Source organism: Leptodactylus fuscus, chromosome 4 (genome assembly GCF_031893055.1).
Source record: "Leptodactylus fuscus isolate aLepFus1 chromosome 4, aLepFus1.hap2, whole genome shotgun sequence".
Classification (NCBI taxonomy): Eukaryota; Metazoa; Chordata; class Amphibia; order Anura; family Leptodactylidae; genus Leptodactylus; species Leptodactylus fuscus.
In genome coordinates, this window is record NC_134268.1 from 64,574,262 (window position 1) to 64,599,375 (window position 25,114).

Below are 25,114 nucleotides of genomic sequence, written 5' to 3' on the forward strand. Positions count from 1 at the left end.
GTCGAACGCAGTTTTGAGCTGGGCCTAAGACGAAAAAGTGCAAGTTAAAAAAAGGTGCAAAATATTTGTGCAATTGATAATTGACCCAAAGTGTTTACACAGTAAAAAATAAATAAGATAGGTTAATTTAGGAACACATGGTGCATTTATTAATAAGGGACAGCGTATCCTAATTCACCACAGATTTTTTTATACCTGCTACAATAAGTTTTTATCTGTGGTGTTTTATATGTATGGCGTCTTTCTCCCCTAGACTTCTATGATAAAATCCTTTTTTGTGTGTGACTTGTGCCTGATATGACAGTGTTGACATTCCTCAGGTTCGGCATCACTTTAGTCAGCGTCTTCATGTCCTATGGGATAAATACTACTAATAATGTGGAGGTGGCCAGGAGCCAAGAATTCAGCCTCAGCCCCCTCCTCCTCCTTCCCCAGCCCGCTGCTCCCTCAGGCCGGGCAGTGTCTGACTAGGGCAGGCAGTCGTCATGACTCATGAAGCCGGTGACACAAGGCGGGGACTTTGCCCTCCCAGGTACTGAATATGACTCTCCTCTCACTCACAGGAGGGAGTCAATAAAGGTTTATTTATGAAACTGCAGAGGCCCCGCCCCCGGGCAGGTCACACCTCTATGGCTCCCATAGGGAGGGGACAGGTGCACTGTGTAGTCAGGGAAGAAAAGGAAGCCAGGAGACTGAGTGTGCTGGAGGAGCTGCACTGAGAAGCTGCACGGCACAGCACGGGGCACACAGGTAGAGCTGCACGGACTGGAGCACAGGGAAACCGGGACTGGGAGACTACAGGTGGCCGAGGAGTAGTCGGAGCGCCCCGGGCCAGTACACGGCTCTATCCTAATCCAGGCCGGGAGATACTTAACCCTTTACCTGCCGCGCACCCTGGGACCTACCCATCATGGGCTCCACAGCATCCTGCAGAGGATTGTTTCTTATGGGCTGTTTCCTGGCTCTGCTCCTGGTGAGTGTGATCAGACATCATCATCATCATCATCCTCATTTTTATCATGGTTATTATTAATATATAAAGCCATTTCTTCAACTTTACCTGAAGTTTTCCCCAGTGCTGTACTTGGAATTGACAAGTGTCCAGATACCTGTAACCTGTATAATTGATACATGCTACCCTGTGCAATGTATATTTAATATCAGGCCACTCCTCATGCTGAAAACTTGTGGAAGTTATTTCAAGTCCCTTTGTGCAACCTAGTGGCCGAGCGGCGGAAATATCTGCTGTGTGATCCTGGGGCGGTATGGGGTCGGGATCTGAAATGAGCGAAATCTAATAATACTGTATATAGTGATCAGTACAGGGCAGCCTGAAATGCGTCAAGTCAGCTCTGCTACATATACAACCTAGATACCTTATAGTTCCCACAGAAAAGTGTCCTTCCTCATATAGCACTATGACTATATATATATATATATATATATATATATATATAAAACATCCATATAGCTGATATCTATCTATATAAAACATCCATATAGCTGATCTATCTATCTATCTATCTATCTATCTATCTATCTATCTATCTATTTATATATATATATGGTGAAAGGGTCAGGTAGTCACAGCCAAAATCGCCATGTAGCCCTATCCTTAAATAACTCAGTCTGAGTCCTATGTAAAACCACAGAAACCCTGGCCACATGACAAACCCAGCACTACTATATCTGCACTTGCACCCTGGATTGTATTGGATTTAGTATTGGAATGGCCTGGCAGGATATATATCAAATATTTGCCTCTTGTATTCTAACAGGATATGTAATATATTTTGGTTAATGTGTGCCAGGGCTTAACCATATGTTTGCCCACTAGCTTTGTCAGTAATGTGGCTGAGGTGAGGACATGGTAATCTCGCTATTGTGAATGGATATGGTGGCCCTTCTAGTTCTGTGTATAGGAGTATTACGGTTATTCTCCTTGTCACTTGCTCTGAAGTCTTTAGTTTGCTTTCCTCTTTTTTATATAATGTATTTTATTACCTTGTAGTTACTTCAAGTCCTCAGGCTCTCATTGTGTAAATCTAGTGAAGACATTGACAGACAGAACTACAGAGGGTCATATATCACTGGTCTCACATGAGTTGTATGCGAGTGTATGTCACTTTTTTTTTTTAGACAGAATTAATAACACACAATACTGGAGCAGATGGGGTGACGCCATGCAATGATCATGTCACAGCTTTAGAGTACAATGTGGGGGTCACTTTACTATCCCAGATTGTGGATACATATGTATATGATAGAACTCAACACCAGGATGTATACCACAGCTTCTGTGATGTGCATCCTAAGGGTAGTATCACATGGACCATCTTGATGCAGTTTGTGAAGCCAAAACTAGGAGTGGATTAAAAAAGAGAAGCTGAATCGTTCCTAGATAATTTTCCTATTATTTATGATCCACTTTGGACATTGGCTTCAAAAACTGCATCAGAAAGGAAAGTGTGAAGCCTCTCTTAGGCCATCCTGTTTCTTTTGCCTAAATTCTGTATTTCCCTGCCTTCCTTTCGTATGTATGTTGTTTACCAGTATATAAGCTTTGGTGGAGGGGGGCTATGCATTTAGTAGTAGACTTCATTGCTTGCTCAATTGGCTACTTTATTTAATTTATTTTTTTACATTTGCTAGTTACATTTAACACTATTTTCCCATGAGCTCTTTAGATATAGTGCTAGTTATTATGTATCTGTGAACCTCAAAGGTTCAGCTCTGGTCTGCTAAATAGATATAATGTTACATGCAATGTTTGCTTTTTCACATAGGTTATTTACATATAGAGATAGATATAGTATATTGTGTCAGGTCTGGTCTGCAGTGCTTGTTTTTTTACATAGTATATTGTGCTTGTCTACCTCTGGGTTTGGGTCTTGTCTGCTAAATATACATAATGTGAAACCTAATGCTCTTTTACATATAGATTAGGTTATAGTACATTGTATATCTGTGTACCTCTGTGATCCAAGTCTGGTCCACTCAATATATATATATTAAAATTCATCAGAATAGAGAATCCATCCAACATGAAATAAACGTTTCATCTGTCTCTGTCACTTTTTATGTGTGTGCTATTTTGCTTTAGATCGTACTGATAGAGCGTCTGGCGGCTCTGGGTGGATTCTTCTCCTTTACCCATAAGTTTCTTCCTTTGTACTTAACAACCGAATCAGAATCTTATGTGTTAATGCTGTAATGACGGCCAAGCTTTCATGCTTGTTATGGAAATTCTTTTAATGTTAGATCAAATACAGCAATTGCCTATTATACAGGTGTATGTGAAATTCCCTAATATACCTCCTTTACCTGTGTTTCTTCCTTTTAAGGGTTCATTCATACTTGCCTAAAACATGAAAAAATATGGATCAACCATGGGTGCACCATATACATTGGTTCTGAATTGTCCGGGTTTTCTTATCCTCCCTTTTTTTATTTTGTTGGAGTGATAAGGATTTAAACTTTTTTTTTTTTAACTCGCCATATAGACTTCTGTGGTCTAAAAACAGTAGCCATATGGACCTATTTACACATGTTGCATATTGAAAAAATCCCATACAACTAAAAGGGGTGTATGAAGGAACAGAAGTGTAAACAGAACTATGGCAATGTCTTCCAATAGTTTGTTCAATGATATGAATATGGATTCATAATACGCTAGGACTGAATGATCCCTAAGATTAGTAATATTACAACTAAACAAAGATATCAGCTTCTCTGCTTTTGTCTTGCTTTTGTGTAGGCCACCTTCTATAACAGTTTGTACCAGACATTGGTGACCTGAGGGATAGAGAAGACACTGCGAGTGCTACAGGAATTTACTTGCCAGTTTTTCTTAATAGAGGCCAAAAGAAAAATAGTGGCCACAGTAGTAGATCAGTATAATATCCTAAAAATGCTGGAAATACTGTATACAAATAGATTTTTAAAGGGAATCTGTACACGCAGCCATGTTATAGAGCAAGAGGAGCTGTGTAGTTTGATATATAGTTTTTGGGGTCCATTCATACTGAATTTTTTGGCGCTGATTTTGACGCTGAATTCGTGTCAGAATCTCCATGGGAAAATAGCCTCCCATTGACTTCAATGGGTTCCTTTTTCTGCTAGCGGAAAAAGGAACCCATTGAAGTCAATGGGGGGCTTTTTTTTCAGCGCTGAATCTGATGTGGATTCCACACCAAATTCAGTACCATTTTCCTCCGTGTGAATGAACCCTAAGGGCTAGTTCACACGTAAAAACCTCCTGGCTTATTTTGGTCCTGAAAAAAACCGCTTCCTAATTAGGAAGCTTTTTTTGACATTTGACATATTTTTGCAAAAAACCGCGAGGAAAAAAACCGCACGGTTTTTGCCTCCCATTCACTTCTATTGCTTTCTTCAGGCGGAAAACGCCTGAAGAAAGGTCATGTCGCTTCTTTTTTTCTGCTAGCTGAAAAATAACTAGCAGAAAAAAAAAGCTAGTGGAAAAAAAAAGCTAGCGGAAAAAAAAAGCTAGCTGTTTACATAGGGCTCCATTGTAAAGGGGCTGATTTTGAAGCGAAATCCGCTGTCAAAAAACTCCCCTTTGCCCACGTGTGAACTGAATAGACTCAATATAACTTGTATATTATTCATTTAAATCTCTGCTCTTTCTATGCTTAGGAGTCCAGTGGGCGGTCCTACTTAATGATCCACATTTATATCTATGCCCACTCATACATAAACTGGACTCTTAAAGGGAATGTGCCATCTTGGCAAGTTATCCCCTATCCACAGGTCAGCATTCAGGCCCCCACTGATCAGTAGGGGACAGAGGATTTGTATTCCCTGCAGTAGTTGTGTAGTAGTCAGACAGCTCCCATTCATTTCAGTAGAAGGACCAGGCAAGTGATGTACTTCGGTATCTCTGGCTCTCCCATTGAAATTAATGGGATGGTTCATACACTGTCTGACCACTGCTCCGTTCACAAGCGGGGACAAATACACCCCTTTTTCCTGATCGGGGGGGCTGAATGGTCAGACCCCACTAATCTGCAAGTTATCCCCTATAATATGAATATGGAGCAGAGATTTTAATGAATAGTATATAGATTTCTGGGTGAAATAATTGAACTTGCATATTTTTCTGCTCAATTCTTCCTGCAGACCGGATACCACATGTAATATGATTTTTTTTTATTTAGGTTTTAAAGGCCTAAAACTAGACATTCTTTAACTACTCTCTGTTAAATTTCATCTGAGACCCTCAGTGTTGATCTTAGTGACATGTGGTGTTTGTTTGCATATGGTTGTGGACATAGCACTGGGGGTCTTGTGGACATAGCACTGGGGGGAGGATGAGTGCCCCTCCTTTATTCTTATCTTTGTAGGAAACTGTTTTTAAGGAATAGATTCAAAAATTCTAAATAACCTTCTGACTTGGACTCCAGCTCCTTTGTTCCTAGGAATAAGTAGCAAAGTGAACTGTTCTCCTAAGAAGGGCGAAGCGCTGATTTATTTCTTCCAGTGATGGCTGCTCTCATGACCCCTAACACAGGTTACTGCAGAAAGACAGGCACTGAGTCCCAGGAATGTGGAGGGGTGGGCACTTAGAAAAGCAGATGAAATGGTTTCTGATAAAGAAAAAATGCTTTACAGCTTGCTTCCTTTCTTTTGAAAGAGACTGAGATTTATAGGAGACTCTGTGAGGTTTGGGTAACGGGGGCTGGTGAATATGTCCTGACTATAAGTTAGAGGCGGGAGGAAATTGTGTTCTGGTCATTTTTCAAGGGAAAGTCCGAAGTGGGCTTTAGGCCTTATTCACACACACATTATGTTTGTTAATCTTGGACTGCATGCAAACCCACTGATTTTAATGAATGCATGCAGGCTTCTGGTTTACAGGCCATGGACACGATCTGTTTTACTTTGCCTTATGGATTGTAAATTCCCATTCAAGTCTACGGATCCCTGAAAACCACAAAATATAAATGAAAAAAACAATTGATCTGTTTATCACTAGGGTTGAGCCGATCTTGAGATTTCAGGATCAATTTTAAAATCTGAATTCCAATCATTTTCCAGCCGATCCTGATCGCGATTGCGAAATTTGCTTGATCGCCGATTGGTATCTGATCTTTTCCGATCGCTTAACCCTAGTCAATGCTTCTCTATGGGAAAAGTCACTTTTAGGGTTGAGCTGAGATTTCAAAATCTAATTTCCGATCATTTTCCAGCCAATCGCGATCTTGAAATTTGCTCGATCGCCGATCAGTATCCGATCTTTCACGATCCTGATCGCTCAACCCTATTTATCACACAAATGGATCAGCCACAAATGTTACATGACCCATAGATTAGCTTAAAGAGGACCTTTCATCAGATTGGGCACAGGCAGTTCCATATACTGCTGGAAAGCCGACTATCGGCTTTCCCGATCTGTGCCCCGGGTAAAGCACTATCAGTCCCGGTACCGTAGCGCTTTACAGTCAGAAGGGCATTTCTGACAGTCAGTCAGGAACGTCCTCCACAGCAGAGCCTATCGCGCTGTACAGTGTGAGCGGGGAGGAACGCCTCCTCCCTCTGCTCACAGTGCTCGTCCATAGACGAGTATTATCAGGAGGGGAGGGGGGCGTTCCTCCCCGCTCAGACTGTATAGCACGATAGGCTCTGCTGTGGAGGACGTTCCTAACTGACTGTCAGAAACGCCCTTCTGACTGTAAAGCGCTACGGTACCAGGACCAATAGTGCTTTACACCGGGCACAGATCGGGAAAGCCGATCGCACTGTCGGCTTTCCAGCAGTATATGGAACTGCCTGTGCCCAATCTGATGAAAGGTCCTCTTTAATCATGTACTGTTTATGACTGACACAGACATCCAACATCCATTTAAAATGACCGTGTGAATAAGACCTTAGGGTCAAAGGGCAATGAAAACTTACAAAAAGCTATGCTACAGCTAAAGTGGACCTGAATGGATTCCTGTTTATCCTGCTTTGGATTGGATGAACTGGATGGGCAAGTTAAACTAATGGAAGTCATTCCTTTAAAAAAAAAAACAAGTGCTAGCTAGATAAACGTAAGCAGATCTATATACATTTTGATGGGTACATATGATTTATTACATTATTATTTGTGTTTTAGCCATTCATCGTCTTGGGAAAGCAGTGCCACAAACTGAAACTCACAGTACCATCTGCTATCGACTCGAAATCTCTGGTTGGCAAAGGTGAGCAACATTTTATACTGTCACATGAAGAAGCCCATGGTTCAAATAAAATCTGTATCTGTGCCATAATAGTAGATCTTCCTTGCAAGTTGGCACTGTTTTAGTGACGCATGATGAGCACACATTATAATGTTACTCGGACACACAAAATAATAATAACCAACATAATAATAATAATTAAAAAAATAATTATAATTAGAATCATCATATAATTATAAGCATTGATGCTATTGATTGAATGATTGAAACCTATAAATCCAATACATTATGTTCATCATTTTTTTTTTTGTATGTCTTTTCTCTTTGGAAGTTTCTTGTCCATTTTATATACCTATAAATGTTCCTTTTTTTAACTTATGGCTCCTTTTTTATTCACTAGTAAATCTGAAACCCTGCTTGAATCCCAGTGTTGTTGTCAGCGGAACAGACAATCCTAATTTTGTTGTTAAACGTGCAAACTCCCATTATGACATATTTGCTACCAAGAGTATTACAATGCCTGATCATTCTGTGGAGGTTGGAATAATTCTCCTGGATACAGCAACCTTGAAGGAAGAGATTATTTATGTAAAGCTTGTACCTGAAAGAAAGGTAATTCGTCTTTTTTCTGCCGTTTTATCTCACTTGAAGTTTTGAACAAGTCGTAGCAGCAGTACAAGTAGTACATACAGATTTGTCCACCTTATCACAAAGCAAATTCAGTACAATATTGCAAAACCCTCCAGCGGCTTCAGCTCAGAACATAACCACTGAATGGCCTCAAATAGACACTTGTAACATAGACATCTTATGGTTTTTAACACAATAATTCCAATGTGTTTACTCATGTGGCCCTTTTTTGATGGTCCATTTTAACAGACTATCAAAAAAAGGAAATGTCTTGTTTTTCTCTACTTTCACCGATACCTCGATGCACTCAAGTCTATGAGGGATCTGTGAAAATAGATGATCCACAATTGCAAAACAACCATGGAAAAAACGGTCTGCTGTCTGTTTTTCAAGGCGATTTTTCTATTTTCTAATTTTGGAATCAGCTCCAAATTTGCTATGTGAAGCACCCCTAATAGGGCTTTCCCTTGCACAATGTTTACTACATATCCAATAGGTGATAAAGTTTGATCCCTGGAGGTCCAAATGTGGGTCCTCACTATTCTAAGTTTCGAAGATGTCTGTGTGAATGGAATGGTAATATACAGACACTACGGCTCCATTCTCACAAGGCTTTTAGACCCCCAGAGGTCAGACATTTATCACCTGTTCCATTGGTAGATGATGAAATCCTCTTAAGTAGTGGTAGGAAAATTTCTTTATATTTTGTTTAGTGTCCTGCTGTGACGCCTGCAATCTTTTGTTTTTTTTCCAGACTTGTAATATTTGTTCTGCATTTTTCAGGTTGGTAAGATAAGACATACCAGAGAACTATTAAGACGTACAAAAAGGAGATGGCGTCCTATGCCCTTTTCAGTCTTTGAGAACTATAGAGGAGTATTCCCATGCCACGTTCAACAGGTAAATTCTGATCATCCAGATGATATAAAGTATACAATGATTCAATTTTATGCAGTTGTCTAACTTTAAAAAAAGCAGGATGAACCCTGACCTTTCTATCCAGACATTCTCACTGTATATATCTAAACTATAGCCAACCTACTCTTGCATACCTTCGTTAGCAAGCTTCCGGTCCCCTCACGGTCATGACTCTGGTGAGAGCCTGAATAACCTGTAGCCATGTGACTTACCGGGAATGGTTCACATGATAACAACATTATATAGATGATTTTGGTTTATGCAGTTATGGTATTAATCTGTTAATGTCCACCTACATCATACCTTTAGAATAGTGCTAGATATATCACAGATATGCCATTTCCTTGAAGAAGCTGCTTTAAAACACATACAAATAAGGCTCAAGTGCAATGGGCGTACCAGAGCCTCACTTTTTCACTCCTAAATACCGAGCCTTTGGAGAGTTGGCAGATCCCTATTGCAGTTGAGCTGCGATATCAAGCACAGATACTGTACAAATATACTGTAATGTACTTGGTGGAAGGCTGCCGTTTTCTGCCTCTTGAACAGCCTGGAGCTTTAATAAATGACCTTTCCTAAGGACATTGACCACCTATTCACACAGTGATCATTTAGTTTTCTCTCTCCCTTGTGGTACAACATATGTTTTGATTAATTGTCTTCAACCGAAATTGTCCATTATGTTTCAAATTATATATGATACTGTGTTTAATAAAAATATATATATATTTTTTCCTCCTGCAGATCCAATCTGACACACAGCAAGATTACACCATTCTATACTCTATCTCAGGACAGGGAGTAGATCAGCCACCTGTTGGATTGTTTACGATAAATGAGAAAACTGGTGATATATATATTAATGCAATAGTTGATCGTGAAGAATATCCTTTCTTCCAGGTATGTTTTCATTTGATAAAATTATGAAATTCAGAACTGTGCTTTTATTTCATATTATCTGACTTACTCTAACGGTTAAGTTGTTATTCACACAACTATGTTCCATCTGTGAAATGCTGCATTTTCCAGACGGACCACGAACATAGTCCATCATAGTGAGTTATGATGCAGGGAGTTCCCAGATGGCCAGATCGCTACTGTGTTTTACTAAAAGCTTTTATGTCAGTTCAGTACAGTAGTGCGTTCGCCATTTGGAAGCTCAAAATTCAATATGATGCAGTTTGTACTTTTCACACTGTTGTGGTTAGTTTAAGAATATGGCCCGCACATGAACCATGTTTCACTGGAAGCACATGGTCATGTGTATAAGGCCTCAATCCAGCATAGCTTATGCTTTGAGATCCTGCATGTCCGGTCCAAAAAAATTAAAATATTGACAACTGCTATGGGTAGTCAGTCATTTTGAGTGCTCTTCATGGCGTGTTCAATGTAAATAGCTTTTTGGGGTGACAAGTTTTTAATTTTCTTTTTGTAATGTAAATTTTATTTTTGCTCTTGTCTTTCTTCCAATATATTTGATGCGTAGGTTTAAGAAAATATAATCACTTTACAAATAGTCTGCGTTGAGTATTATCTTACAAGAGTGGTCATTCCTTGTATAAGTCTCGCACGTACACTCAAGACTATTTCCTTTACATATGCATTTTTTTCTTAACAAATCTTTTATGTATTTTACTTCTAGCTTATGGCTTATGCAAAAACACCAGAGGGTTATGCTCCTGAATCTCCACTCGACCTGACAATCATAGTAGAAGACGACAATGATAATGAGCCTATTTTTACAGAACAGACATTTTGCGCAGAAATTCTAGAACATAGCAAAGCAGGTAAGTCAGGACTATTTTTTTTATTTGATTTTATCCATCATATTGGTACAATCATTCAAACACTGTATCCAACCTAGAGAGGTACAGTCTTGTATGTTCATATACATTAGTCTGGTTGACTTGCACAAAACCAAATTGTGTAATACTATAAAAATATCTCCATTGAAATTCTAGACATTAATGTTTCTTCATTAGGCATACATGGCACTTGGTGGGTGTAACATACAGTAGCGGGCATTCATACACTAAGGATGTTCGGACATGCGCAACCATTTTGCCAATTGACCAAACAATTACTGTACCACCGCTGCTATGAATCGGTTATTCAGAAATGTGTTGGCTGTGACAAAAGTTCCTTTCTTTTGGGGCAACCTGGTGGCTCAGTGATTAGCACTGTAGCCTTGCAGTGCTGGAGTCCTGGGTTCGAATCCCGCCAGGAACAACATCTGCAAGGAGTTTGTATGTTCTCCCCTTGTTTGCGTGGATTTCCTCCCATATTCCAAAGACATACTGATAGGAAAAATGTACATTGTGAGCTCTATATGGAGATCACAATCTACATTAAAAAAAAAAAAAAAAAAAAGTTCCTTCCTTTTCGGCTTCTTATAGGTTAGAAAACCATAACCCCTTCATGGTCTACATGGGAAGTACTTGCTGAAGGTTAACTGAAGCAATATTGCTTGCTATTTAGCAGTATGTACTGGCATATACACTTGTCTGTTTTAGTAATGTATTTGCATTTTTTTTTAGGGAGTATTGTGGGAAGGGTGAATGCTACAGACAGAGATCAACCACTTACAGCTCACACCAAACTGAGATATTATCTCATCCAACAAATTCCTCCATCTCCTCCTATGTTTAACATCCATCCAGAATATGGCATAATCACTACATCTTCAAACAGACTGGACAGAGAGGTATTACATTACCTGAGTTTCTAGAGTATATTTACTGCAAGGAATATATAGCAATAAGGCTATTGAACTGGTCCTGTGAGATACTGACTTCAGAAGAATTATAAGACCAGCATGCCTAAAAGGTTATTATAGTAATTACAAGATATTTCCTATCGACAGGATACAATGGTCCCATGCGCCCTGTATGTAAGGGCCAGCAGGTCACCAATGTGTAGCACCGATTTATTAAATTCTATGGGATTACTGGCACACAGCTTCTCTTTAGCCACCTCTATAGAGATAAAACAGCAGTATGTACAGGTGACCTGATCCATTTATAGGGACTATATAAGAATAGGGGATAATTTGTATTGACTGCTTTATATGAAATATAATCGTACAAGAACATGAAGGACAAATAAGATCACTGTCACACAATAAACCTTTCATTGTGCAATATCTTTTCTACTTCTGAAGCCAATTACTTTTTTCTATATATTTTCCATTAAGAATTGTATGAAAGTCTTCCACTCAGATTTCAGTAGGATATGCATGTCACTGAATATAAGTCCTCCTTATAGTAGTCGCTCTTACTGGTGCAGTTCAGATCAAATGAGCTTTTCACCTCCTCCTACTTCTTGTAATGGCCTAGTCAGGACTCTTTTACTTATTCATGGAGGAACATAAGCCCCTTGAATGGTTTGTTTAGAAATTCCTTACTTTTACCTGAAAAAAAAAAAGTAACTTTTCAGTAGCTGGAATTCATTGAGTTTCATTCTTTGACATCTGTGCACTGTCTATGCTTATATTCAAGACTCAAGATCACTACACCCTTATCGTTGAAGTCCGAGATATGGATGGAAATATTGGCTATTTATCTTCCACGGGAACTATGACAGTAACTGTCCTAGACATCAATGATTTTGCTCCATCTTTCTTGAAGCAATCAGTAAGTGTTTCTGTTTCATTTAGCAGCCTTTATATATTAGTATTACACACACACACACACACACACACACATATATATATATATATATATATATATATATATATATATATATATTATTAGTTATACATTTTCTTCATAATAAGTAGTTTGTAAAGTATAATATAAACTTTGGGAGAATCTTGCAAACTTGCTGTAATTGAAATACAGTACCAATAAATAGTGTCCGGGCTCAAACAGTAGCTCATACTTCATACATAGTAGTAGACTGCTTTCTGAGTGCAGCACATATAAATAACCCGGTCAATATGCATTCATCCACCAATATGCAGACCTGTTTTGCAGAGCACTTCTCCATCCTGATTATCAGTCCCAGTACTTTGCCAACACAGTAGACAGTAGACACATACCTGTCTAAGAACTACAACTAAACTCATTTTCAAGTTTTGTATTCTGCATACTATACATATATTCATGTGTTTCCATCCATCAGTATCAGGTAGAAGTGAATGAAAACGAAAGCGGAATGGTCATACTGCGTATCCCTGTAGTGGACAATGATCTGCCTAACACGCCAAACTGGAGAGCTGTGTATTCCATCACCAAAGGAAATGAGTTGGGTTATTTTAACATATCTACTGACCCCAAAACAAATGAAGGACTGATCAGTGTGATAAGGGTAAAAATAAACCATATTTTTTTTGTATTCTTGTCTGTATTTATTTTTATGCACTTTATTTTTTCGGTCACCTCTTTGCTGAATATGATTAAATATATATACTATATTATATGTAAATACATATGGTGTAATGTGTCAAAAAAATAAATTTTTTAAAAATAAAAATAAATTACTATTCCAGTACTTGGTTGTTGCTGGGTACTGACTTCACACGTCAAATTAATTTCTTTTGTGTTCAGGGAATAGACTACGAGAAAATCAAGCAATTTCTATTACAAGTGGGAGTTTCTAATGAAGTGAGCCTTATAACTCAGTCTGGGACAAAGAGCAGTGCTATAAACACCATTCCAGTTACTGTCATTGTGAAAGATGTGGATGAAGGACCAGAGTGCAGACCCCAATTTAGACAAGTACTAGTCAAAGAAAATCAGACACTCGGATCTCCCGTTGCAGACTTACCAGCTTTTGACCCTGAAACTAACAAGACTTCTGGAATACAGTACGTGACCTTCATTATTCTTAATAGAGATTCCCAAACTTCAACACTGTTTTTTTTTATATTGATGACTAATCCATAGGAGAGGCCATCAGTATCCGATTAGTGATCCCTGCAGCGGTCAGCTGAGCTACTGCCTCCACCTACCATGAGTTATTGTTGTGGATGTGGACGAGAAGCAGCTCTGTTCTTATTCAATAAATGGGCGCAGAGCTATAGTACCTCAATGCCACCACTGTAGAGTGGATGGAGTGGCATCACTGTATCTTACATAGAAGAAGAGCTGCTCATGGCCTTGTCCACATCAGTAGCAGGTGGATCAGATTCTAATGATGTATCCTGTTGATAGGTCATCAGTATAAACATTACAGGGGCCTAGAAAACCCCTTTTAAAGAGGACCTTTCATCACTTGGGGCACATTCGGTGTAATACATTGCTAGAAAGCCAACAGTGAATTCAGCGCACTGTCAGCTTTCACAATCTGTGCCCCAGGTGAAGAGCTATCGGTGCCAGTACTGTAGCTCTTCAACATCAGAAGGGCGTTCCTGACAGTCAATCAGGAACGTCCTTCCTCACAGCAGCGCCTATAGTGGAGGAAACGCCTCCCTCCCCTCCTGATAGTGCTCGTCCATAGAATTCAGCGCACTGTCGGCTTTCTAACGGTATATAAAACTGCATGTGTCCCAAGTGATGAGAGGTCCTCTTTAAGTCCACTCTGTTTATTGTTCTAGAGTCCTCTAGAGTCTAAAAATGAAAAGTGTTGTATGTCATGACCACTTCTTTCATAAACCATGCAATATCTGTCCATAGAATAGAATCAGGCTACGACTAAGAGGATCTTTTATCCTCGAAACGCGTCAGCTGGTCGCTTTTCCCAGTATGATGGAATTATAGCAATAGCAGTAGTGCATGGATTTTTTTGATTTTAAATCAGCATAAATAAAGGCTAAGTTTTAAGGAATCTAAGGCGGTGCTGGATTTTTCTTTGTTGCATATCTGTCCATAGGTTGTGTCTGGCACTGCAGTCAGCTCCCTTGAACTCTTTAAACAATGTTCCTTCTCTCAGCCTTTTTTTTTTTTTGCTTGGATTGTACCAGTAATAGATTATTTCTTCACAGGTATAAGATTTTGACGGATCCATTACAATTGTTTAACATAGACGGAAATACAGGCAAGATATCAACAGCTAAAGTTTTGGATTATGAGTCAAAAGATATTCCAAACCATCAATACAATTTAACAGTTTTGGCCACTGATCAGAGTAAGCCTTTCTTCTTTATTGTTACTAATGTAAGTTTTTATGCTTTAGTTATACAGACGGTATGAGGCTAGAAATCCATAATAACAATGGTTGACCAGTGATGTTTGAGATCAGGACTACGGTATGCAGACTGTATACAAGAACAAAATCACCTTTTGTCTAGTTGCATTAATTGAAATCCACAATATAACTATGTTGCTTGATTCGACGTGTAGGTTAAGGTTTTCATTGCTATTTGGTTGCCCATCTATCTTAGGAAAATGGTGACACCACCTTGATTTACTTGCAACCTCAGCGGGAGAAATTGTAAAGACAATGAAACTTTTACTTCTTGAAAGTAAACAATAAAGTTTTGAATTGAGTGACAATAGTTGGGGAACTATAAGATTGTTAAGAATTGACACAGATTTTATTTTATTTTTTTTGGACTTCACGAAAACCTGTCATCCACTTTCATCAAGTAGTGACAGACATGTCGATTCCATGTGAGCCATGGTGAAGTGGTTACAGAGAAAGCAACATTTAAAACTTGCAGCTTTAGCCAAAAATGAGACTTGTTTGTTCATGAGATGTTGCTACGCCTGCCATGATGGACAAATTCCTCCAATCCGAAGCACAGCAAAATAAACTGTCAATCGCAGCAGTAGGCAGTAGCATCTCCAGTGTAAATGTATTGCCTCTCTGACTGCAGCTGCAAGAGTTTAACAGTAGGGCCCGGTTCACATCTGCGTTCAGTATTCTGTGCGGGTAATCCGCTTGGGGACCCCATGAACAGAATACCAAATGCATTGACAAGTGTTGAGCTTATGAAAGCACATGGACCACATAGACTATAATAAGTCCGCGTGTTTTCCGCGTACTTCATGAACTACTCTCCTCTCTATGGGGTCTGTGTGCTTTCATTGCTCACTGCTTGTCAATGCGTTAAGTATTCCGTTCAGGGGGTCCCCGAGCGGACGTCCCGAACGGAATACCGAATGCAGTTGTGAACCAGGTCTAAGCCCTCTGCAACACTACACCTTGGCAGACAAACATCTGGAATCAGCGGCTCTGTTGCAACTTTATCCTGCACTGAAGGCTGCATAAAGTTGATGACCTGTTCCCTGTAATGGGGGTTAAACAACTGTGCCTGTAATATGTAAGTTCTTGGTAGGCGGTTTAATCTTTAGATTTTCTTTTAATTCTCTTCACAATTAGGTGGAAAATCTGGTACATGCACATTAATGATCAACATTCAAGACATAAATGACAATGTCCCAAGTTTACCAAGAAGTGAATATAATGTTTGTCAAAGAGGCAACAAAGAAGTACTAATTAAACTAGCTGGTGATGATAGTATGCCCAATTCCGGCCCTTACACTGTTATGTTAAATCCCAAATCAGACCCATCTGTCGCTCAGAACTGGAAAGTTACTTCCCAGAATGGTATGTATTATATTAGTTGGTTGCTTTATACTATTAGTTATGTCTTTTAGGGATAAAAACATTGCTGACGCTCTTATGCTTGTGATAAAATGTGTTGCTTGGTAGCCAGTTTATAGGGGGATGGTGGCATATAAAATTGTATCAGTAACCATACCACCAAGGGGATATATGGTCAGCTTTTTGGCGTTCTGAGTGCCAACAATAGCTAATAATTTAGTATATTGGTAACAATGACATTTTTAACTTGACTTAAGAGAATTACATTCCTTAACCAAAAAAGCATGACTTTTTCTTAATACAAACCTTGAAAACCGGACAGTGTGAAGTTGAGTTACCTAATGTATAACTGAAAGACAATGGTGAGACATGATTGTGATAAGATGATATAGGATTTAATGTCTGGGTTGCGGCTACGAAGTGGGCAAAATTCCACCTAAACTTTATTTTAGCTCCTGCTCCCACTCATCACATTTTTAGACAGTGGGCAAGGCAAGAATCTAGGTAAGCTGGAGCAAAAAAATTTGCTGCGTAAAAGGCGTTTTTTCAAAAATGCCCATGTTTTTGAAAATCGTAGCATGTCAGTTATACCTATGGAAATGTTTGTTGGTATAATAAGCAAAAAATTCCTAATACTCTCAAGTTTATGAAGGCAACAGATTATGGTTAAAATTGATTGACTTTAATCATGTATATTTATTTATTTTTTTAGGAGATACTGTGAAAATTGAACAAATCAACGATAACCTTCCAAATGGAGTATATACTGTTCCATTTGTAATAAGGGATAGGACGGGCAGTAGCTATGAACAAGAAGTTCCAATCACAAAGTGTGAATGTACCGATAACATGAATTGCTCCAACCGAGCTTCAGATAAAAATGCGGCTCTTGGAGGCCTGGCTGTTCTTGTGATGGTCCTGTCAGCGGTGTTGTTTGCTTTACTTCTTTGTAAGTTCATGTGCATGTCTAATCACATATGTGATGTATGCAGTAATAATAAGAGTGGCTCTGTTTTCTATATGAAGACTATACAGACCTTGGAGGTCAGGATGTTTCACGTGGGTTATGTTCTTGATTGATCTAAACCAAAATTCTACGGAAGTTAAATTTCTAGGGCCTGTGTGAGGTGTAAAACTCTTAGTATTAGGGAATTCTAAGTTATGCTAGGTCTACACCAGCGTTCAGGTTTCCATACTTCGGGTCTGCTTAGGAACCTCGAGAAATGGTAACCCAATCCTTGTACACCCACGGACCCTATAGACTATAATGGGGTCCGTCGGGTTTCTATGCGGTTTACAACTGAAAAATGTAGAGAAACGTTCTGCTTGCAGGTCTTTTCTCTCTGCGTTTTTCAAGTGGAATGGGGAATGCAATCCTCGAATGGAAACTGGGAGCAGGTGTGAACCCAACCTAGAAAAGCAGGTTTCACTTTATCAGGATCCTCCTCCTTTATCAGGATATTTTGCCCTGAGGACACCACACTTCTCAGGCAGATTGATGATTTGAATAGGAACTCTGTAACGTTTCATTTCCTTTTTGGTGACAGTGTTGGGGAAATTGACATTTGCTACCAGATTCCCCCCAATAGATTGCTAGGGGTCCCAATACTAGGTCAGTGTATTTTTTTTCCCAGTATGTGCCCCAGTGCTGGATAAAACAGTGACGTTGGTTTTGTCACTGATATCTTCCCACTGTCAGAAGGGCCATGACTCTAGGCTGTGAGGAGCGTTCCACCGACTGTACTCTAACATAGCCTTGTACTGTCAGAGGAGGCATTCCTTACCACCAGCGATCGGGATTCTAGCGGTATATAAAACCGCATATTAATGATGATATGAAAGATAAAAACTATCACTTCTGTTTCATAATGAAAACTTTTTATATTTGGATCTTACAGCCAGAACATATTGACAACCTAACCTTATGCTGGTCCAAGTCCAGTATAACACAAAATACAGTGTAAAACAGTCCTCAAAATTAGTAATGTCACATGATTAGGATACAGAATATATACAACATGATATCTGAGTTTGCATGTGTTTACCCAGAAATTGATAGACCCCTTATTATATTTCTAAACCAGATATCGCAGGGAATTGCTAGTGCAGCAAGGGAGATGTATATATGACATCTACTAGTAATATTTGGGGGTGCCTCTCATAGACAGGTATCTACTAATATGTTACTGATATTTTTGTCATGTTGTCCAATAGGTTTGCTGTGTGCCTGCTTGTGTGGCTCAGGAGCAAATATGTCTAAAGCTGGATTCCCTGATGATGGACCACAGCAGAACCTACTTATTAACAATACTGAGGCACCTGGAGCAGATGTTATGGTAGGTAGACGGTGTATTATAGTGCTAGGCAATACTTCTAAATGGTTAAAGGGGTTCTCCATTCTCAGTTTTTCAGCCAGGCTCTATGCAGTGTCTGCATCTCACTTCCTGTATTCACTCCTCCCCTCCTGCTGAATGGGACACATAACACTTTTGCAGATCAGATAATATGCAGATGCTTGTAGAGAATGGACTCAGTGGTATCTGTGTGTTTACATAGATAGATAACAAACCGGGCTTTATCAACAAACTGCAATTAGCTGAAGTCGGCAAGAGCACTAAGTAAGTGACGTCACTTGTCCTATAGGTCTGTAGTTATAGCAATGCTGTGTAAACAATGGAAGAAATAAGGTCAAATACCAGGCAAACAAAGCAGAATTTCTAAAGCAATGTATTTAGAAAAAGGTTTCAATTTACATAAGCTACCAGTATAGATAGGATCCTTGAGATGGAACAACCCTTAAACTATTATCTAGAAGACACTAGATTATAAAATGGTTTATTTTCTTACAGGAAGGCAATTTCAAAGTCCCGATGGTCATGGTAAATTCTGAAAATGTTGGAAGTGCCCCTGTTGGTTCACATGAAAGTGGGCAACATTCTGGGCAAATGGGACAACACATAACACAAACTATACATTCAACACATCAGCAATCCAGCTCTAACGGTGGAAGAATCCATTCTTATAGAAGTGGACATCAAATGATGGAAGGAGGAAGACAGGCTTATGGAGAATGGCATAGTTTTGTGAACACTCGTCTTGGTGATGTAAGTATCTTGCATGTGTAGGCAATACGTGTATATCTATTGTTTTTTAACCCTCTAACTGTGGTAGGGCTCCCTTAAAGGTGCGTGAGGCCTCTACTGTATCACCACACCTGACAACACAGGACAAAATCTGTAACAGGCTTTTTTGAATGAATGTTGCATAAATGGAGGGATGCTATACTTGTAGGGGGAAATATAACCATAGATGTGGCATAAAGCAGACATGTAAACATTATTCATCCCGAATTTACATACTTGAATACATTAAAGGGATTCTACCATTAAACTACTTTTTTTCTAATGAACACGTCGGAATAGCCTTAAGAAAGGCTATTCGTCTCCTACCTTTAGACGTGGTCTCTGCCGCGCCGTTCTGTAGCAATATATCGGTTTTAACCGGTATGCAAATGAGCTCTCCGCAGCAATGAGGGCGGGCCCCAGCGCTGAAACACCAATGAGCACGTCCCCATTGCTGCCCAGAGCTCTTTCCTGCGCAGCCTCCTTCTTCTGCAGCAACTCCGCCTCTTCTGGCTTCTCTTGCTCTTGTAGTTCTATACAGGAGCATAGAGAGGCCACCCCAAAATGGCTGCCAGCCAGCTCCTGTATTGAACTGCAAGAGCGGCTACCCAAAAATGGCCGCCGGCCGGCTCCTGTATTGAACTGCAAGAGCGGCTACCCAAAAATGGCCAGCGGCCATTTTTGGGTAGCCGCTCTTGCAGTTCAATACAGGAGCCGGCCGGCGGCCGTTTTTGGGTGGCCTCTCTATGCTCCTGTATAGAACTACAAGCGCAAGAGAATCCAGAAGAGGCGGAGTTGCTGAAGAACAAGGAGGCGGCGCAGGAAAGAGCTCTGGGCAGCAATGGGGATGCGCTCATCGGCCTTTCAGCGCTGGGGCCCGCCTTCATTGCTGCGGAAAGCTCATTTGCATACCAGTTAAATCCGGTATTTCTACGGAACGGCGCGGCGGAGACCACGTCTAAAGGTAGGAGACGAATAGCCTTTCTTAAGGCTATTCCGACGTGGTAATTAGAAAAAAAAGTAGTTTAATGGTAGAATCCCGTTAATTCGTCCAACGTTGTAAAACCTTGAGGAATAAAGAGGAGAAAGTCCTTTGGCTCATTTGTAACATATGTGATGTAAAAAGCCTTTGGTAAGATTCCCTGTACCATTCTATATAAGGAAAAATATATCTTTGTACCATATTAGCCAGTGGATATGAAATATAAAGATTGAGTCTTCAGTAGTTGATACTTTTTTAATGGCTAGCAAAAATGATGACAGATTGCAAGCTTTCGAGACTACTAGGTCTCTTCATCAGGCATGGTATGAGACAATTTCTGAAGGCGTGCATATTTATACTGCTTTCCATCACCTGTTACTTGATTTCTGTGCCTCTTTTGGGTATAAATATGCATGCCTTCAGAAATTGTCTCATACCATGCCTGATGAAGAGACCTAGTAGTCTCGAAAGCTTGCAATCTGTCATCATTTTTGTTAGCCATTAAAAAGGTATCAACTACTAAAGACTCTCAATCTTTATATTTCATGTACCATTCTATACATCATTTACTTTACAAAAAAAGCAAAAGGTTATAAAATGTTCTACATTTACTTATGTAAATTTGTGACCGGTGAAGAACCTGTGGGCAAAAACCCAACATGGGTAAAAGTTTTAGCTCTCTTTAAATTCTATAAAACTTTCTAATCTCCTTTGGCAGAAATTATACATGTGCGGACAGGATGAAGAACATCAGCATGGCGAGGATTATGTTGTGCCATACAACTATGAGGGAAAAGGGTCTATGGCTGGATCTGTGGGCTGCTGCAGTGAACTTCGAGGAGAAGAAGACAGACTGGACTTTTTAAACCATTTAGAGCCTAAATTCAGGACATTAGCAGATGTCTGTACAAAGAAATGAGCGCGCATTTTGTCTACAAGTAGGAGTTGTTTTTTAAATTTTTCCTAGGTCTAAATTCTTATAACACCTTAAAGTTTAAGCCACTTAGAGTGATGCGTAATAACAATTGCCCAAGTCAAGAGAAGCCGGAGAGTTATCTGAAAAATTTCTACCATGTAAAATTTCATATCGGCTTCAGGGATTGTCCTCTTTTTACAAAAATTAGAGTAGGAAATACATTTTGAATGCAAAATTTTATACATCGTTTCATGGTTTTAAGGGTTCAGGTATAACTTTTATGACAGTTCTCAAGATGCATGTTGTACTAAGTGTGTCTGTTTTGTACCTTTTTTTTTTTGTTTTAAGTCTTTCTTTAAGCAAGCTATTTCTAATGTCTTCCAATCATTATCTATCGGGCAAGGTTAACACACACACACACACACACACACACAAAATCCCCAAAAAATAAAAAATTGCAGCATTTAACTAACAATTACTGCTTATGTCTTTATCACACATCAACAATATAGTCTGAATACTTTCTTTTTTAGATTCCGCACCTTATCAGAATTTTGAACAAGTAGATGACATGTAGAAGCTACCTTTTTAAGTAAACCTGAAATGATAATTTGCTACTAAACCTGCAGAAAAGTAATACATTTGAATTGTAGTACTTTACTATCCTTTTCTTTATATGTATGTTTCTATGTAGCAGACGTGTACTTGAGAGCTAGTACTCTGTGTGTTTTACACCGTATGTATTGTGTAAAACAAAACAAAGTACTCCCATCAATGGGATGGCTATTGGCTTTAAATAGGGTTTCAGTCGGAGGTGTAACCTGAAGCTCAAGGGCCCCAACCAATCTAGAACAGTTATTCCCAATTATCACTTTCCCTTCATAGTTGGCCATAAAGAGCACAGGGACCCTTTGGGGTTCCTCCCTAATCGCAACCTCAGCACCAAGTAGTTATGCCTTTAGCCTCAGTAGTCTATTAAACATAGCGGTGGTATGTGACGTTGGGTGACACTATATGTAAATTACAGCGACTGAAATCCATTGTAAAACCCATTCTGTCTTGATTTATTGTGTTTGTATTCTCTCCTATGTAAATTGCACTGGTTTTATTTAAATTGTTCATTTGTGTTGTATATGATAAATATACAACTTCTGTGGAAAGGAGAATAATAGTGAAAGTGATGTCTAAACTAGGTTGTACACTGCACTTACCGAAACAGGAGAGTGTATAGTTGTTTTTTTTTTTCTTTTTGTTGCTTGCAATGTTTACTTTTATAGATGCAAACCAAATTAAAACCATCACTTGCAATATGAAATGTACAGTGTTAAAATATTTTTGTAAGAATATGCTTTTTAATAACAATTTCTATTCATAGATTGCCATTTAGGAAAATACTGCATGATGTGTATGAATTGGCTCCAGACTGTTTATTATTTAAAGGGTATTCCAATTTAGGAAATTTTTGATCTATCCACATATAGCTTTGGCTATTCCGCTGTGAATTTAGAGTTGTGTATGCACAGCCATCTCTCTAGTCACCGTGAATATGAGACTAAGGTCTGCCTGAAGAGTCACCATGGCAAATGTCAGGTAGCGACTCTTACTCTGTCACCTGACTTTTGCCTGACTTTGTAATTTGTATTATATATGAATAATCTAAGGCTAAGACACCACGTTGCAGAACTGCAGCTTTTTTGTTGCAGATTTTGTTGCAGGTTTTTGAGCCAAAGTCAGGAGTGGATTGAGCAGAAGGGAGAAGTATAAGAACTTCCTATATATTTTCCAATCCTTTTGTATCCATTCTTGGCTTTGGCTCAAAAAAACCCAACAAAAAAAGCTGCGTTTCTGCAACGTGGGGACTTAGCCTAAAAGAGGATTTCTACCCCAAATAAGGAAATGTCTGTATTAGCCACATATCAGTAGCTGCAGTATTTTAAAGAAGTATTTACTGAGCTTTACCGCAGCAGCCATTTTTGCCAAAATGACCACAGGAAGTACAGCTTTATCGTTTTGGATTATCTTTTCAGACACATTGGAGTTCATGGAGCATATTAAAATCATAACTTTGAAACCTTTTCCGAAACTGTTAAAAAAAAGTGACAAAGTGGCCACCAATATGGCTGTACTTCCTATTATTACTGTCGCAAAAATAGCCCCAAAACTAAACTGAAAAAAGCAATATGTCTGGAAGTATAAAAATATATTACTAAATGGAATATTAACTTCTTTACTAATAAAAAAATTTTTGGGGAAAAATCCTCTTTAACAATATTGTGCCATTTTAATGATGTAGACAACATTGGCTATTGGCATGAGTTTTATGGAATCAAATGGTTTGGAAATATTTATTTTATTTTTCAGAAACAATTGTGTAAAAAATATTTGAAATTCCTAAAATGTTCAGAAAAATATTAACATGTTGTGCAGTATTTTTAAAATAAAAGCTAAAATGAAAGCATTGTCTTTGTGGTTCTCGTCTTTTTCAGTCATTAAAAATATATTTCCTTAGGAACTTTGTAACTACAGGACCAGTTTGTTTATAAATAGAATAGTGAAAAAAGTGGGAGTTAGGATGATTTGTTATTAAAAATGATCTGTCATCACGTCTAACATCTCTATTTTCTTACCTAACCTTGTTCTTGCTGTAGTTCATTAGATATGGCCCCAGTTAATACACATGCTGTATGCAAGTACAGAGGTAGTCCCCAACTGGGCAGTAACCCAGTTGTTCATTCGGTGAGCATGGTCAGAACACCTTGACAGCTTTAAAGAGTTTGTCCAGGCTTTACAAAACTGTAATTTTAACAGAATATGCCATCTGAGAGCTAGACTATTGTAGGCAATCTACATCCTCTACATTGTCCTCACTGTAAGAACCTTATAAGGACACTATGGGGTTGAGCCGATCTTGACTTTTCAGGATCGATTTTAAAATCCGATTTCCGATCATTTTTCATTCGAACCGGATCTCGATCCCAATTCCGATCCCAATGCAAGTCAATTGGATTTTTTTATTAATTGGAGATCGGATTTTAAAAGCAATCCTATTCACTATACAGCATGGAATCTAACAATTGTTAGAATCCACGCTGTGTAGTGAATCACTAAAGTAGCCAGAGGATTTTTTTTTAATCCTCTGGCTACTTAGTCCCCCCTGGTGCCCACTTACCTCCAGAGATGGTTGGTCCGGTGCCTCCCTTCTTGTCCTCGCTGCCACTCCACGCTGCAGTCTTCTCCCTTCGCTGTCCCCTCCCTGCCAGGTTAGGAGAGTGTGGGCGGGTTAGGAGAGTGTGGGCGGGTACTGGGAGGGGAGACGTCACATCTCCCCGCCCTGTACCCGCCCACACTCTCCTAAGCCACAAGCCCTGCCTACCTAGCGCTTTAAACACTAACCTGGGAGGCGGGGCAGAGAGGCAAGAAGACTGCAGCGCGGAGCGGCAGCGAGGACAAGAAGAAGGAGGGCACCGGAGCAGCCATCTCTAGAGGTAAGTAGCTGATAGAGATGTTTAGTTTAGCCTCCCATTCGAATGAATGGAGGCAGCCGGCACACGGGGTTAAGGCTGTGTGTCGGCTGCTTACATTCATTCCTATGGAACTGCAGCGGAGCCTTCACACTGAGTATACAACGTATACTCAGTGTGAAGGCTAAGCAAAGCATTGTGTGAAAAGATCACTGATCTCGATCCCACATAAAATGATCGTGTTCGGAATTCCAATCGCGATCGTGAAATTTTCTCGATCGCCGATCGGAATCCGATCTTTTCCAAACACGATCGCTCAACCCTAGGACACTACTCAAGGAATGTATATTCTTGTAAGCTATGCCCCATAATAAGCCACACACCAATAAATCTTAATTGAAAGCTAAATTGTACCT

General features: G+C 39.4%; 1 protein-coding gene across 1 annotated transcript; it reads left to right on the forward strand.

The window, feature by feature from the left end:
* Window positions 1–660: 660 nt before the first annotated feature.
* DSC2 (desmocollin 2) lies at window positions 661–22,971 on the forward strand. The gene is made up of 16 exons (XM_075270583.1): window positions 661–973; window positions 7,118–7,202; window positions 7,582–7,793; window positions 8,595–8,711; window positions 9,474–9,629; window positions 10,372–10,516; window positions 11,267–11,433; window positions 12,227–12,361; window positions 12,852–13,037; window positions 13,277–13,536; window positions 14,653–14,795; window positions 15,993–16,220; window positions 16,930–17,166; window positions 18,432–18,553; window positions 19,067–19,321; window positions 21,040–22,971. The coding sequence occupies exons 1-16, from the start codon at window positions 911–913 to the stop codon at window positions 21,238–21,240; spliced, it is 2,712 nt and encodes a 903-aa protein (XP_075126684.1). The 5' UTR covers window positions 661–910; the 3' UTR covers window positions 21,241–22,971.
* Window positions 22,972–25,114: the final 2,143 nt, after the last annotated feature.